At 52.1% G+C, this 15,832-nt stretch overlaps 1 protein-coding gene across 1 annotated transcript in view; it reads right to left on the minus strand.

The window, feature by feature from the left end:
• NTN1 (netrin 1) overlaps positions 1-15,832 on the minus strand; it is a 122,231-nt gene that overhangs the window by 21,324 nt on the left and 85,075 nt on the right. The window contains exons 3-4 of the mRNA XM_064151110.1: positions 6,919-7,068; positions 3,739-3,792 (exon numbers count right to left, since the gene is read on the minus strand). Coding sequence (XP_064007180.1) covers positions 3,739-3,792; positions 6,919-7,068 — 204 coding nt within the window. The remainder of the gene's footprint in view (positions 1-3,738; positions 3,793-6,918; positions 7,069-15,832) is intronic.

Genomic DNA, 15,832 nt, shown 5'->3' on the forward strand with positions numbered 1-15,832 from the left:
CAGGAGGCTGGAAATGAGGAGGTGGCTGCCAGCTGCCCGAGCCATGGAATTCAAGGACAGTCCCTGGAACTTACGGTGGGACAAGAGGCACAAACTGGAACTCAGGAGGTTCCACCTGAAGAGGAGGAGAAACTTTGTTGTGAGGGTGCTGGGCCCCTGGAGTAGTCTGTCCAGAGAGATTGTAGAGTCTCCTCTGGAGAGATTCCAAACCTGTCTGGACACTGTGATCCTGGACAAGCTGCTTTAGCAGGGGGGCAGGCTGGATGATGCCAGAGGTCACCTCCAACCCCCACCATGCTGGGATTCTTTGCATAGATGTGAGGCATGGAACCAGGAACAGTCTTGAAAGCCTCATCCAGCCTGTGGGATTTGGGAGGGTTGGGGGTTTTTTTTTTGGTTGATTTTTTCCTTTCAATCCTTCCAGGTTATTCCAGAACAGAGTCCTGACTGCCCAATCTCCCTGCTCTCAGCTCTTCCCAAAAGGTATCAACCACCTTTGCATCCACCTCTCCACGGAGACTTCTGCAAGCTGGGAAAGCTGCAACCTGCACTCGAGCTTCTTCAGGTCTGTGCAGCCGCAGAGTGGTTCCCAACCCTCTCCCTACCCCCTCCCCCTTTTCTGCATTGACATCCAGCCTTTTCCCCACCAGTTAAGAACAAAAGGGCTGAGGCAACACCCTGAGCCCAAAGGATTCTTTTGGAGAACCCAGGTCTGTTTTGAGAGCACAGAGGCCAATTTCCAGGGGGAAACCATGCAAAGCTGCACCAATCCAATCACCTGGTTTTATTTAAGCCCATAAGCTGAAATCATCCAACTAAGATAATCATTTCCAAGCCAGTCTGGATTTGATTCAGATAAGACAAGGACTGACTGGCAGGTTTGTAAACCTTTTCCCCACACTGTCATTACTTTATTTTTTTCCCCCTTTCCCTGTGGCCCCTTCTACATCTCTGAAAGGGACCAGAGCAGGGTGGGGTGATGGGAAGAGCTTTCCTTGCCTGGCCAAAAAAATGAGAAGGACCCCCTCATTCTCCAGTCTCCCAGCACGGAGAATGCCTTTCATCTAAACAACTCAGCTTTGGACCATTTCCCCAGATTGATTTGGACCTCAGAGAGCTAAGCAGAGACAGGCAGGACCCCCCAGTTTCTCCAGTCCTCGCACCAACGCCGGTTTGGGCCACGCTCATCTGAAATCTCTCCCTGATTCACAGAACCACAGAACTTTAGAGGTTGGAAGGGACCTCCAGACACCATCCAGTCCAACCTCCCTGCCAAGGCAGGATCACCCAGGGTAGTTCACACAGGCATGCATCCAGGCAGGCTTTGAAGGTCTCCAGAGGAGACTCCACAACTTCTCTGGGCAGCCTGTTCCAGGGCTCTGTCACCCTCACTGTAAAGAAGTTTCTTCTCATGTTGAGCTGAAACCTTCTGTGTTTCAATTTGTGTCCATTGCTGCTTGTCATTGCTGCAGACCAGCGAAAAGAGATTGGCCCCAGAGACACCCACCCGGAGTCAGGGCAGTGATGATGTTAAATCAGCTCCTGGCAAGAAAGGATTTCAGTGGAGCAGTGAGCAGGGTGCTGTGGGAGCCTCTGATGAGCAGGGGGTGGTCAGGCACAGCAGGATATTACAGAACCACAAATCACCAAGGCTGGAAAAGACCTCTGGGATGATCAAGCCCAACCCCACGTTTTGCCCCCACAATATCCAACCCCACATTTTGCCCCCACAGCATTCAACCTCACATTTTGTCTCCCCAACATCCAACCCCACATTTTGCCCCCACATCCCTCAGCACCTCACACTGGCTGCACACTGCATGGATCATGATCTGCAGCTCCCTGATTTGGAAGTGTTTTTTGCTCAACCAAAGAGAAGACACTGAGACAGAGCTGCTGCTACCTACAGGTGGCAAAACTTGGGCTTTACATTGGCCCTGCAGAAAGCCCTGGGCTTTGCCTTCCTCTGACACTGGAAGGCTTTGTCTGTTGTCAGCCTTCATTTCCCAAGCCAGGAAGAGCTCCTGAGCACACAGCAACATACAGAGGCTGTATGAAAAGCCCTGCCATGGGCCAAGCCTTGGCTCAGAGGTCAATTTGAGGTGACATCCATCACTTTTAGTACAAAATCCCTAATTTATGACCCCTCCAGCATTGGTGAGACTAAAGTAAACAGCCTTTACACCTCGTGTCCTCCATGCTGTGACGCTGTTCAAATACCCTGGGAACGTGCAGGCAGCAGGATGGGATAACTCCTCGTTTCTCAGGCCTCCTGCTGTCATTCCCTGCTCAGACTTGTCTGACCCAAGAGACCTAGGGACTGGAAAATTCCTCCATGACATGATGGGAGCAGGTGTGGGCCCTTCTAGGGGTGTAAATCAGGAGGGGAGGATCACGGAGCATCCTTCTCAGGAAGGTGGTGGAGTCACTGTCCCTGGAGGTGTTGAAGAAATGCATGAACATGGCACTTTGGGACATGGTTTAATGGCCATGGTGGTGTTAGGTCAATAGCTGGACTCGATGATCTTAGAGGGCTTTTGAGACCAAAACAAGTTTGTGGTTCTGTGGGGTGTCTGCACAGTCATTGTGGTGGGGATGGGGACATACAGAGCGACACGTTGAGCCCCAGGTCAGCATTGCATGGGGTGTATTTGGTGCAAGGACAAAGGGAGGGGGAACAGGAAAGTGTGCACATGCCATGATGTGCCAAAGCTTCCTCAGGACAATCCTCTGTGTGCCAGCTTACACAAATCACAGAATGACAGAATGGTCCAGGCCAGCAGGGACCTCTAGAGGTCATCCAGTCCAGCCCCTCTGCAGTCAGCAGGGACATCCCCACTGGGCCAGGTCACCCAGGGCCCTGTCAAGCCTCTCCTTGAACGTCTCCAGGGAAGATGCCTCAATAACCTCCCTGGGCAACCTGTTCCAGCACTCCACCACCTTCATAGCAAAGAACTTGTTCCTAACATCTAATTTAAATCTGCTCTTCTCAAGGTTGAACCCACTGCTCCTCATCCTGTCACAGCAGGCTTTTGCAAACAGCTTCTCTCCATCCTTCAGGCACTGGCAGGCTGCTATTAGGACCTCCCAGAGCCTCGTCCTTTCCAGGCTGAACACCCTCAGCTCCCTCAGCCTGTCCTCATAGCAGAGCTGCTCCAACCCTCTGATCATTTTCCTGGCCCTCCTCTGTACCTGGTCCATGTCCTTCCTATAATGAAGGCTCCAGAACTGGATACAGTACTCCAGGTGAGGTCTCACCAGAGCAAACTCAGCAGAATCCCCTCTCTGGCTTTGCTGGCCACATTTCTTTTGATGCAGCCCAGGACATGATTTGCCTTCTGGGCTGCAAGATCACACTGTCAGCTCGTGTCCAGCTTCTCATCCACCAGCACCCCTAAGTCCCTTTCCGTGGGGTTGCTCTCTAACATCTCATCTCCCAGCCTGTAGTGACTACCAGTGGTGGTGTTATTCTCCATCCAGTGTTGGCTCCACACTGGGTAACCCCTCTGTGCTTATAGATTTAGCATCTCTGGGAAAACCTTTCAGCTTCTTTACACTCCCATATGGTCCACGAGCATCCCTTCAGGACACTCCCACATTTCAGGCATAAAGGGGAACATCTCACCCCAGTACAATCCACAGAGTGGATGTAATCCATTTAATGCAGTTTCAGCTGAGGCAGATGGTTGCCCAAAAGACATTTACCATCAAGATACTGTGAGAAAAGAGGCCACATACCTGCAGGCTCCTCCATGCTGCTGGCAGCAGTGGTGGGGGGAGCAGCGGGGATCTCTGTGCAGGACAGCAGGAAGCAGACAGGAAAGGAGAGGAGACAAAAGAAGGAGGTTGTTAGTCCAGAGCTTGGCCTCTGCATACATCACATTTTCCCATCCCAGGCATGTCCATCAGCAAGGAGTATATCCCAACTCTGCCTACCAGTGAGGAGTATATCCCATGTCCTTCACCAAGTAGCCCTGTGAGAGTCCCAGAAACCACCACACCAGAGCTATACCCACTAGGGAACTGGGCCTCCAAAGAGGATCTGGGACAGGGTTTTCTTAACCCAAAATTCTCAGTTTCTGGCTAAAAAGGAAAGGTACAATCAGTTAGATAACTGCTCTGCGCCACAGCCAGCAGCTGCGGTGCTGCCCAGACATGACCTGCTGCAACTGCTGGGTCCCAGCTTACACTCCAGGGTGAGGGATGCTCTTGCAAGGCAAGGAGGGTCCCTAAGCCAGGCACTCTTGCGAGGCACAGAGAGTCTCTAAGTCAGGCAGGACCTTCCCCAGCCCCAGCAGCATAGGAGAGTGGCTGCCTGTCCCTGCCAGGCTCAGGCCATCGGGCAGCTTTGGGCAGCCTGGTTCAGCAGCTGGCATGAGCATGCCTGGTCAGATCATGCTGGAATTCCATGTCTGCCTTTATTTCGTGCAATGAATCCCAAGGGAGGTGATGCAAGGAACAAGTTGCTCTCTGATTCAGCGTGGCCCTGAGGAATGCTGAGTGATAAACCTTTATGCCTACTCCTGCAGAGCATACCCAAGCCATGACTGTAGCATCCTGGGGAAACAAGCATCTGGTTTGAGCTCTTGCCTGTCCCATTGCAACACGGTGAAGAATGAGTCTCAAGTGACCAAAAGCCACCCTGAATCGTGTATTTCCTTCAGCAGGAGAAGGTGGAGAAAGGCTGCTAGCCCTGTAATTAGGCACTGCCCATCCTGAGAGGCAGATGCTACATGGAGACAGCATGGGAGCAGACTGTGGGTTCCCAACAGAGACTTGATTCTTTCAGCCTTGGCCTTTCTTCCTCCATTGGGTTTTTTTCTCTCCTTTTAGCAGCAAGGAGTCAACCTTGAGGGGAGCAATCCCTCTTGCTTAGCCCATTCCACCCTTAATTTCATTAGGGTGTTCATTAGGGCAGGTGGAGATGTGTCACATGAGGTGCAGGAGCTGCTGAAATGTCCAACAGGCAGCAGAAAGAAGCACTGGGCTGAAGCCCACCTTGCTACCCCCATCCAGGACCTGGTTGTCTGCAGAGCAAATGCAATGGAGGGGCTCTGGGAGCTACACCTGGTGCTTGATGCTATTGTTTGAAGAGCAAAGCATGAAAGCAGTCTTGAGAAGACAAAGTGAAAGTCAAACCCAAGGAAGAAAACTGTAAACCTGCCTGTGTCTGGGGGATGCATGGGTACAAGAGCCACTTCAGCAACCCAGGTGCTGTTGGATACATTATTGAGATGGCAACTTCACCAAACCAGCAGCTCCCCTGGTTTGAGCTCTGTGCCAGAGCAGCAAAGCCTGATTTTGGAGAAGAAAACCCTTCCTGATTTTGAAGAAAACCAATTCCTGATTTTGCAGACATTCCTGATTTTGGAGACAAAAAACAATCCCTGATTTTGAACAATCCTCATTTTGGAGAAGAAAATGCATTCCTGATTTTGGAGAAGAAAACCCATCCCTCATTTTGGAGAAGAAAACCCATTCCTTAGTTTGGAGAAGAAAAACAATCCCTGATTTTGCAGACAAAACCCCATTCCTGATTTTGGAGATGAGAACCTGTTCCTGATTGGAGACAAAAATCAGTTCCTGATTTTGGAGACAAAAACCCATTCCTGATCCTGGAGAAGAAAACCCATCCCTGATTTTGGAGAAAAAAAAACCCAATCCCTGATTTTAGAAAAGAAAACCCATTCCTGATTTTGCAGACAAAACTCCATTCCTGATTCTAGAGAAGAAAAATCATTCCTGATTTTGGAGACAAAACCCCATTCCTGATTTTGGAGATGAGAACCTGTTCCTGATTTTGGAGACAAAAATCAAATCCTGATCCTGGAGAAGAAAACTCATTCCTGATTTTGGAGATAAAACCCAGTCCCTGATTTTGGAGAAGAAAACCCATTCCAGATTTCGGAGATAAAACCCAATCCCTGATTTTGGAGAAGAAAACCCATTCCAGATTTCAGAGATAAAACCCAATCCCTGATTTTGGAGAAGAAAACCCATTCCAGATTTCAGAGATAAAACCCAATCCCTGATTTTGGAGAAGAAAACTCATCCCTGATTTTGGAGAAGAAAACCATTCCAAATTTTGGAGAAGGAAACCCATTCCTGGTTTTGGAGAAGAAAACCAATCCCTGATTTTGGAGAAGAAAACCCATCCCTGATTTTGGAGAAGAAAACCCATCCCTGATTTTGGAGAAGAAAACCCATCCCTGGTTTTGGAGAAGAAAACCCATCCCTGATTTTGGAGAAGAAAACCCATCCCTGGTTTTGGAGAAGAAAACCCATCCCTGATTTTGGAGAAGAAAACCCATCCCTGGTTTTGGAGACAAACACCCATCCCTGGTTTTGGAGAAGAAAACCCATCCCTGGTTGTGGAGAAGAAAACCAATCCCTGGTTGTGGAGAAGAAAACCCATCCCTGGTTGTGGAGAAGAAAACCCATCCCTGGTTTTGGAGAAGAAAACCCATCCCTGGTTGTGGAGAAGAAAACCCATCCCTGGTTGTGGAGAAGAAAACCCATCCCTGGTTTTGGAGAAGAAAACCCATCCCTGGTTGTGGAGAAGAAAACCCATCCCTGATTTTGGAGGCAAACCCCTGTTTCTAGTGACTTGCTTCAGCACCCAGTCCTGATGTCACAGCCCAGAGCAAATGTGCTTTCCAAGCACTCCTAGGCTGTGAATCAGGACCGAGCTGCTGCCAAACAGGGCTGCAGATGCACTCACACAACCCACCCCACAAGCCGGCTGAGAAGCAGGGTTGAATTTTGGACTCCAGGTGGCTGGCAGGGATACCCAAGCAACTCCATCCCTGGGCGCTGCCCCTGCACGTGTGTGTGGGGTTAGTAGCTGCTCAGCCTGGGCAATGGGTTCCTAAGGGTTAATATCTCGAACGTGCAGGCATCAAAGAGGGATCCACCTACTTATGCAGGGGGCAATGGGCGAGCGGCTCTGCTGGTAGCCCTTGGCGCAGCGGTTGCAGGTGATGCCGGTGACGCCGTCCTTGCAGGGACACTGGCCCGTGGTCTGGTTACAGGTCTGGCCAGCAGCACCCACGGGATGGCAATCGCACTCTGTGGGGGGAAACACACAACGAAAGGGTCAGGGCAGAGCAGAGTGGAAGCAGACTCTGTCGTGGCCTCATCACAGGCTGCCAGCAGCTCTCACAGCAGGAATCCACCTTCACCACAGCTGGCGCTGAACCTCTGGCCAATGTCCCGTGCAGCCAGCAGCTATACTGACCCGAAATAGAGATGGCATTTGGCAGAGGGGATCAGAGAGGATAGCACTGGGGAGGGGATGACCCAGCCACAACCAAACCAGCTGTGGAGGTGGAACTGTAGCCAGGGTGTCATAGAATCAGAGAATCATAGAATGGTTTAGGTTGGAAGGGACCTCAAAGCTCATCCAGTTCCAACCCCCCGACATGGGCAGGGACACCTCCCACTAGAACAGGTTGCTCAAGACCTCATCCAACCTGGTCCTGAACACCTCCAGGGAGGTTGTGAAGCACAGAATCACCCAGAATCTTTGATCACATTGGGTGCTCCACAACCTCGCTGGACAATCTGTGCCAGTCTCTCACCTCTCTCACTGCAAAGAACTTCTTGACATCCAGTTTCAATCTCCCCTCTGCCAGTTTAACTCATTATTCCTCATCCTGTCACTGCAAGAGCTTGTAAATAGTTCCTCCCTAGCCCTCTCATGGGCCCCTTTAGATACTGGAAGGCCACTCCAAGGTCCCCTCAAAGCCTTCTCCTCTCCAGGCTGAAGGGTCCTGCCCAGTGCTCTGCAGATCATACAGTCAGAACCACAGACTGGTTTGGGTTGGAAGAGACCTTGAAAGGTCATCTGGCGCAATCATAACTGCAACTTGAGCAGGTTATTCACAGCCCCAACAACCTGACCTGCAATGGTGCCAGCCATGGGGCATCTCCCACCTCTCTGGGCACCCTGGGCCAAGGTCTCACTATCCTCAGTGTCAAACACTTCTTGCTTCTCTGCAATCCAAATGTCCCTCTTTAAGTTTCAAACCATCTCCCCCTTGTCTTGTCACAACAAACTCTGCTCAAAAGTCTGTCTTCAGCTTTCTTATAGGCTTCAGGAGGAGGATATGAGAAGGCAGCGTGAAGTGTCCTCACTCAAAGACATCCATGCATGGAAACTGCAACTACCTTATCCCATGGGAGCTGTGATCAAGAGAGTTTGGAGGACTTGCCAAGGAAGGGACCAGGCAAAGCAGCATTGCTGGAGGACTCTGGGAGCCACAGCACCCACTGCCCCCACCCTGACCAGCCTCAGACTCCCCTGGGCTCTCTGGAGCAGTGTCTGGGGAAGGGCTGGAAGGAAGAGGCACAAGATCAAGCAGCATTTCATCACCCCTTCAGTACACAAGATCTCAGACAGGAAGGAACTGCTCTCAGAGCTGTTGGGAATTCGTTTCACGTGCACTACAAAAAAAAAAGCCCCAACAACAACCAACTGCAGCAAACCAGCCCAACAACCACGCTCCTTTCACAGCCTTCGCTCCAGCCCTTCCCTGCTGAGCAGCAGCCCTGGCAGCTGGCACCGCGGGCACAGGAAGGAAATGCCCTTGTGGGACGCAGGCAGGCTGGAGGACCTGCTGTTCCTGGCCAGATGGATGAAGGCTTGAAGGCAGAGCTGGGCAGATGTGAAGTGTTTGGCACGGGATGTAAATACTGCACTTGAAATCATTCACCAGCTCATTTCCCACAGTGGGACTTCACCGGCGCAGCTGTTTGTTCAAGGGAAGGAAAAAATAAAGGAGAGGGGAAGAGGGGGAAAAAAATTAAAAGGGGTTAAAAAAAAAGAAAGCAAGCATCAGGCTTGTTATCATCAGCGCCTCCAAAGGATTATGGCCTCACACATTTGTTAACAGCCCTGATTTCTAAGAGCTGCGAGTGCCGTGCCAGACTGCGGTCTGCCCCTGCTGAGCGGTGGCAGGGAAAGGCAGGAAAGCTTTTCCTTTTCTTCTGCAGCATCCCTGGGAAGGAGCCAGCCAAACCCCCACCCTGGGGAGTGCTGATCCTGCTCTCCTCTGCCCCTCTGGGGAGCTGCCTGCCATTAAAAAATGAAAAAGGAGATTGGGGTAGAACCTATCCCACTGCCCAAATCTGGAGAGGGTTGTGCTGTGAGTCAGAAGCAGTGTGAGGGTCTTCAGCACCTGGGCTTGGTGTTCAGAGACTCCTAAGCTCCCCAGACTGACCATATCACAGATTTACAGATTGCACTGGGCTGTAAGGGATCCTCAAAGGTCATCTTGTGCAAACCCCCCCCCACCACAGGCAGCAGGGACACCTCCAGCCACAGCAGGCTGCCCAGGACCGCAGCAAGTCTGATCATGAATGTCTCCAGGAAGGAGATCTCAGCCACAGCCCTGGGCAGCCTGTTCCAGTTTCTTCATTGTGAAGAACTTCCTCTTGATGTCCAACCTAAATCTCCCCTGCTCCAAATCCAAACTGCTGCCCCCATCCTATCGCTTCAAGCCCTATTAAACAGTCCCTACTCAGCCTTCCTTTAAGTCCCACTCACTCCAATGAGTGTCTGTGCTGGACCCTACAACAGTTCTTGTTGGTTTGTCTTTCATGCACTTGGCTCTGAGACACACTAAACATGGGGGAGAGCAGATTACATCCCATGGTCATTTGTGTTGAGCTTCTAAGAGTTAGACCTTGGCTGTAGCTTCCCCTTTAGCCTGCCCCAGCACCAGTCCTGCTCCTGCCTTTTGAGCTTGCAATCCTTAGTTTGACTTTTAGTGGGCAGCAGCTCCCAGCATGGTTTGGATGGTGCCTGGAGCTTCCCTGCACAGGGATGTCCTCCTCTCCCTGCACAGGGCATCCCACAGCCCATCCCAGAGCAGGAGCAAATTGCCACTGCCCCAAATTCCACCAGCACTGGGCAGGAAGAGACTGAGGTTTGCCAAAACATGATGATTCCTCACATGAGAGAGGGGAAAAAAACTTCCAAACCGCAAAGCCTTGGCTTCTTTTGTCCTCCTTCCCTAACACTTCTGATTTGGGATTTTTGATTAAAGGTTACTCTCTCCCATTCCTTGAGCTGCCATTGGGAACCATCCACTTGCAAACCTGCCTGTAGTGGAAAACTTGGGGTTTTTTTGTCCAGCCAAGTTTGGTTTGGCAAAGTTTTAGGGTGAAATCATGGTGTTTGGTGAGGAGCAGAGAAAGCAAAGTGATGTTTAGGTGGGAAATCTGCACTCTGAACCCCAAGGGATGGCTTCAGCATTGCTGGGGAAGAGGAAACAAGGGTGAGAGAGGAAATAAAACCAGATCAGGAGAGAGGCTGAAGGAGGAGCAGGGCAGAAAAGAGTTAAAAGCTGAGCAGTGAGGCAGGAGTTAACACAAAAATAAGCAAATCAGGGCAGGGTTACACAAGAAGAGGCAAAGGGCAGGAGGATGGGGAGGAACAGTCCTCATGTTTCAGGGTCCCCTCTGGGGCTGTGCGTGCTGGTTTCAGGCCTCGCTTGCAAATCCCCATCCTGTGAGTAATCCTCCCCCCACGCGAGTGGATTGCGCTGATTTCAGTGGGACTGCACGGCTGGGGGAGGGGGGACGGGGACGACGGAGGGGAGGGAGGGAGGAGCCCAAACAGAGCGGGGAAAAGCGCCTAGGCGATGAGTAAGGTTTGCAGGAGACGCCGTGAGGGCAGGCTGCAGAGCAGGGGGCGCGTTCGTGGACACCACACAACCAAACAGCGATGCTGCTGCTCCCTCCCGCCGGGAGGCACTGGCTGCGCCCGGCTGCTGCGGAGCTGCGCCGCTGCGCGCAGCCGCTGCGCCTCCGCTCGCCCGCTCCCCGCCAGGGCTCTGCGGCTCCCACGGCCGCGCCGGGTCACAGCAACGCCCGGGCTGGCGGAGCCCCTCAGGGTCGCCGAGCCCAGCCGAGGTCCCTGCCCTGCAAGGTTCACCCTAAGCCATATCCCCACGCACCACGTCTGAAACACGGCCAGGGTGGATGGCTCCACCGCCTCCCTGGGCAGCTCACTCCAGTCCCTGACCGCTCTCTCTGCCAAAAACCTTTTCCTAATGTCCAGCCTAAACCTCCCCAGGCCCAGCCTGAGGCCATTCCCCCTGGTTCTGTCTCCAGTTCCCTGTGAGAGGAGCCCAGCAGCAGCCTCTCCACCATGTCCCCTCAGGTAGCTGTAGCAATGAGGTGCCCAAGATTGCAGTGGCAAAGGGGCTGGGAATCATCAGCCCTTGATCCAGGGCCTAGAAACATAGGATTATCAGGTCCTTTTAGTGGGAAGAAACATTTAAGATCACCAAGTCCAACCACTAGCCCTGCACTGCCAGGTCCTCCCTAAATCATGTTCCTCTGCACCTTGTCCCCGTGGTTTTTCAATCCCTTCAGAGATGAAGATTCCACCACTGCCCTGGGCAGCCTGGTCCAGGTCTTGACAGCCCTTTGGGGGAAGAAATTGTTCCTTGGGTCCAGCCTAAACCTCCTCTGGAACAACTTGAGGCCATTACCTCTTGTTGTGCCACTTGTTCCTCAGGAGAAGAGGCCAATCCCCACCTGGCCCCAGCCTCCTGTCAGGGAGCTGTAGAGAGCCAGAAGGTCTTCCCTCAGCCTCCTTTTCCCAAGCTGACCCAACCCAGGTCCCTCAGCTGCTCCTCACCAGCCCTGCTCTCCAGACCCTTCTTCAGCCCTTCTCTGGACCTGCTCCAGCATCTCAATGTCCTTCTTGGAGGGAGTGGCCCAAAACTGACCCCAGTATTAGATCTGTGACCTCGCCAGCACCCAGTTCAGAGGGACAATCCCTGCCCTGCTCCTGCTGGCCACGCTGTTGCTGATCCAGACCAGGATACCGGTGGCCTTCTTGGCCACCTGGGCACACACTGGCTCCTGATCAGCCAGCTGTCAGTCAGCATTCCTAGCTCATTTCCACCAGGTAGTTTCCAGCCACTCTGCCTCGCTCTGCCCCAAGGCTGTGGCATTTATGAAAGCAGAACCCCTGGCTGACTGCTGATTGCTCTCTCTGACCCCCCATGGGGTAAATGCCCGCAGGATGCAGGGATGTGCTTTCTGCCACCCATCCTCAACTCTTCATTGCAGCCCAGGGCCATGTGAGTCCAGGACAGCTGCCATAGGCAGCGGCACCTCAGCTCCCTCAACACCTGAGCCCATTTTTCTCTCTGTCTCCCAGAAAACTCTCCCAGTCAGCAGCATCTCAACCCTGCTGGCACGTGGAAGCAGGAGGTGGTCTGAGCAGTGCCTGCAGATGTACATTTACTGTCCCTGTCCCGGGAAAACTGAACTGGTGCCAGCAATTAGGAGCAATTAAAGGCAATTTGCAGTTCCCTGGCCAGTGCAAACACTTGCAGCCAGCAATTACAGGCTCTTCTCCTTTCCCAGCCAGGCAGTAGTTGGGCTGCTGGTGGCTAATGCTGATTTTTCCAGTCCACTTCAAATTCCTCTGTGCTGTAACCTCAAATTGAGGAAAGGCTGTGCTGGAGTCACCACAGGGGTGTGATTGGTGAAACCTCCCCTTTGGCATCCTCACTGCCTTTCTGATAGGCACCTGCTAGCACTTTGGTGTTCACTTTTGGGCCCCTCACTCCAAGAAGGACACTGAAGGGTAGGAGCATGTCCAGAGAAGGGCAATGAAGCTGAGGAAGGGTCTGGAGAAGAGGGATGGTGAGGAGCAGCTGAGGGAGCTGGGGGTGTTTATCCTGGAGAAGAAGATGTTGAGGGGAGACCTCATTGCTCTCTACAGCTCCCTGAGAGGAGGCTGAAGACAGGTGGGCTTTGGTCTCTTCTCTCTAGTCTCAGGTGATAGACAGAGAGGAAATGTCCCAAGATTGTGCCAGGGGACGGTTAGTTTGGAGATGAGGAAAAATGTCTTTGCTGCAAGAGTGGTCAGGGATTGGCAGAGGCTGCCCAGGGAGGTGGTGGAGTCCCCATCCCTACAGATGTTCAAGGAACCTGTGGCCATGGCACTTGGGGAGATGGTTTAATGACCATGGTGGTGCTGGGTTGATTATTGGATTGGGTGATCTTAAAGGGCTTTTTCAACCAAGACAATTCCATGATTCTAATGCACAAAACACTTTTTGATGCCTAAAATTCCCTGTGGACAAGCTTTTCTCCTGCACCATGATGCAGAGTATCAGCAGTCCCCTACACTGAGCAGAGAAGAGACCATGAGGCAACAGAGCTGAGGGAGCTTCACTGGGCAGAAGAGGAGGGTGCTGGGCCATCATGACAGATAGTGAGGGGAATAAGAGTTGATTCATCCTGTGTATCCTCATGCTTTACTTAGAAGAATCACTCCACAGAGGAGGATGCAGTGCTGTGGTGAGTGAGTTGGGTGAGGAGCAAGCATGAATGGTGGTGCAAGAAAATGAGGTGTCCTGGCTCACACAGGGTCAGGGCAAGGCAAATGAATGTCGTGGTTTAGATCCTTCAGGAAGCCTTTAAGTATCAATCATAGAATCACAGAACCATTGAGGCTGAAAGTGACATTTGAGATCATCAGGACCAACTGCTCACCTAGCGCTCAGAACCCACCACAACCTTCAATGGATCCCTGTGGCAGAGATGAAGAGGAATTACTGTGGGAATGTGAAGGGGGGTTGGGCTTCAAAATCTGGCTGTGGAGCAGAAAAACAAGGAGCAGGAGTCTGTGGTGAGATTTTCATGGGGAATGAGGTTGAGAGTTGTAGAATGGCAGGGGTTGGAAAGGGCCTCCTGAGATCATTGACTCCAAACCCACTAACGGCAGGATCACCTAGAGCAGGTCAAACAGTGGGGGGCTGCCTCTGCCCACAAAAGTTGATCTGGGGTGCATCAGGAAAAGTGTGGCCAGCAGGACTAGGGAGGTTCTTCTGCCCCTCTACTCTGCCCTGCTGAGACCACACCTGCAATACTGTGTCCAGTTTTGGGCTCCCCAGTTCAAGAGAGACAGGGACCTGCTGGAGAGAGCCCAGCAGAGATGCACGAGGATGACTGGGGGACTTGAGCATCTCTGTGGAGAGAGACTGAGAGCCCAGGGGCTGTTTAGTCTGGAGAAGAGAAGGCTGGAAGGAGATCTGATCAGTGTATACAAATATTTGAGGGGTGGGTGCCGAGTGGCTGGGGCCAATCTCTTTTCGGTGGTCAGCAGCAATAAGCCAAGGAGCAACAGCTACAAACTGGAACAGAGAAGGTTTCAGCTCAACACGAGGAGAAACTTCTTTCCAGTGAGGGTGCCAGAGCCCTGGAGCAGGCTGCCCAGAGAGGTTGTGGAGTTTCCTTCTCTGGAGACTTTCTAAACCCACCTGGATGCATTCCTGTGTGAACTGCCCTAGGGGATCCTGCTTTTTGCAGAGGGGATTGGACTGGATGATCTCTGGAGCTCCCTTCCAACCCCTAAAGTTCTGTGATTCTGAGATTTTCTTTTCACTGACCATGAAAAGCAGGGAGCTGACAGCACCTCCAGGTGACCACCTTTGGCTTGGCTAGCTCAGGCCTGAGGAAACCCAGGCAGGTCTTCAGCAACGCTGACCCACACCGACCAAACGGATGAGTGGGCTAGCAGACAAAACTCAGTGTGCAGCAGGGAGGCTTAATTGGAAGGAGGGAACAGGATGGCTCATATACACTGAAGGGTCCCAATTAACTGCAACCACTCCAGGAAAAGATCTAGGAGTCAATGAAACATCTGGCTGATTGCAACAGAGCCGAGAAGAGCCATGAGATAGTGGCTTGTGTTATGAAAGGAGTAGAGAGTTAAGGCTGAATATACCATCAGGGCACTAGAGAAATGAATAGCACGGCCTCAGCTGGGAAAGCAGAGTGAAAGGCAGCGAGAGGCACCCATCTGAGGGCGATGGAAAAGATTAGAACTGCCTTGCCAAGAGACGGTGGAGGGGTGCCAAGTAACGCGGAGCGCCGAGAAGGTCAGACAGGTGCTCCTCTTCACTGCTCCTTAAAACACACCAACAAAGGGACATTCAGTGGGGTTTAAAAGGCAACCTTTTTTCAATGATAAAAGGCAGTGCTTCTTTGCACCCCACGTAATTAACTCGTAGAACTCATGCTACGAGACACCATGGCAAAGGCCCAACAGGATTAGATAGGGCTGTGAATGAGAACATCTGTAGTTACATTAGCTGGGATTAATATATATAGGGATATAAGCACTCCCAGCCAGCTCCTCGCTGCCTGCAGCTCTGAGATTTCCCCTGGGGCCATGCTATTGCAGAACTGTCTCTCCTCCAGGTTTATATCTCTGTCTGCAGCCTCCAAAACAAACCACTATTATATACCCCCAACCTGCTGAGGCAAACCATCATCCGCTGGAGTGCAGACACCAGATCTGCAGATTGCATCGGGTTGGAAGGGATCCCCCCAAAGGTCATCCTGTCCAACCCCTCTGCAGGCAGCAGGGACACCTCCAACTAGAGCAGGCTGCCCAAGGCCACATCAAGTCTGATCTGGAACGTCTCCAGGCATGGGGCCTCAACCACATCCCTGAGCAACCTGTTCCGGTGTCTCACTACTCTCACTGTGCAGAAATTCCTCCTGATGTCCAACCTAACTCTGCCCTGCTCCAGTTTCAAACCATTGCCTCTCATCCTATCCCCACAGGCCCTTCGGAACAGTCTCTCTCCAGCCCTTCTTCAGGTACTGAAATGCTACTATAAGGTCTTCTCCAGGCTGAACCACCCCAACTCTCCCAGCCTATCTCCATAGCAGAGGTTCTACAGCCTCTGATCATCTCCTCTGCACCTGCTCCAGCAGGTCCCTGTCTTACTGGAGTTGAGAGCCCCATAGCTAGACACAGCATTCCAGCCAAGGTCTCCCCAGAGCAGAGCAG

Source organism: Pogoniulus pusillus, chromosome 11, assembly GCF_015220805.1.
Source record: "Pogoniulus pusillus isolate bPogPus1 chromosome 11, bPogPus1.pri, whole genome shotgun sequence".
Taxonomy (NCBI): domain Eukaryota; kingdom Metazoa; phylum Chordata; class Aves; order Piciformes; family Lybiidae; genus Pogoniulus; species Pogoniulus pusillus.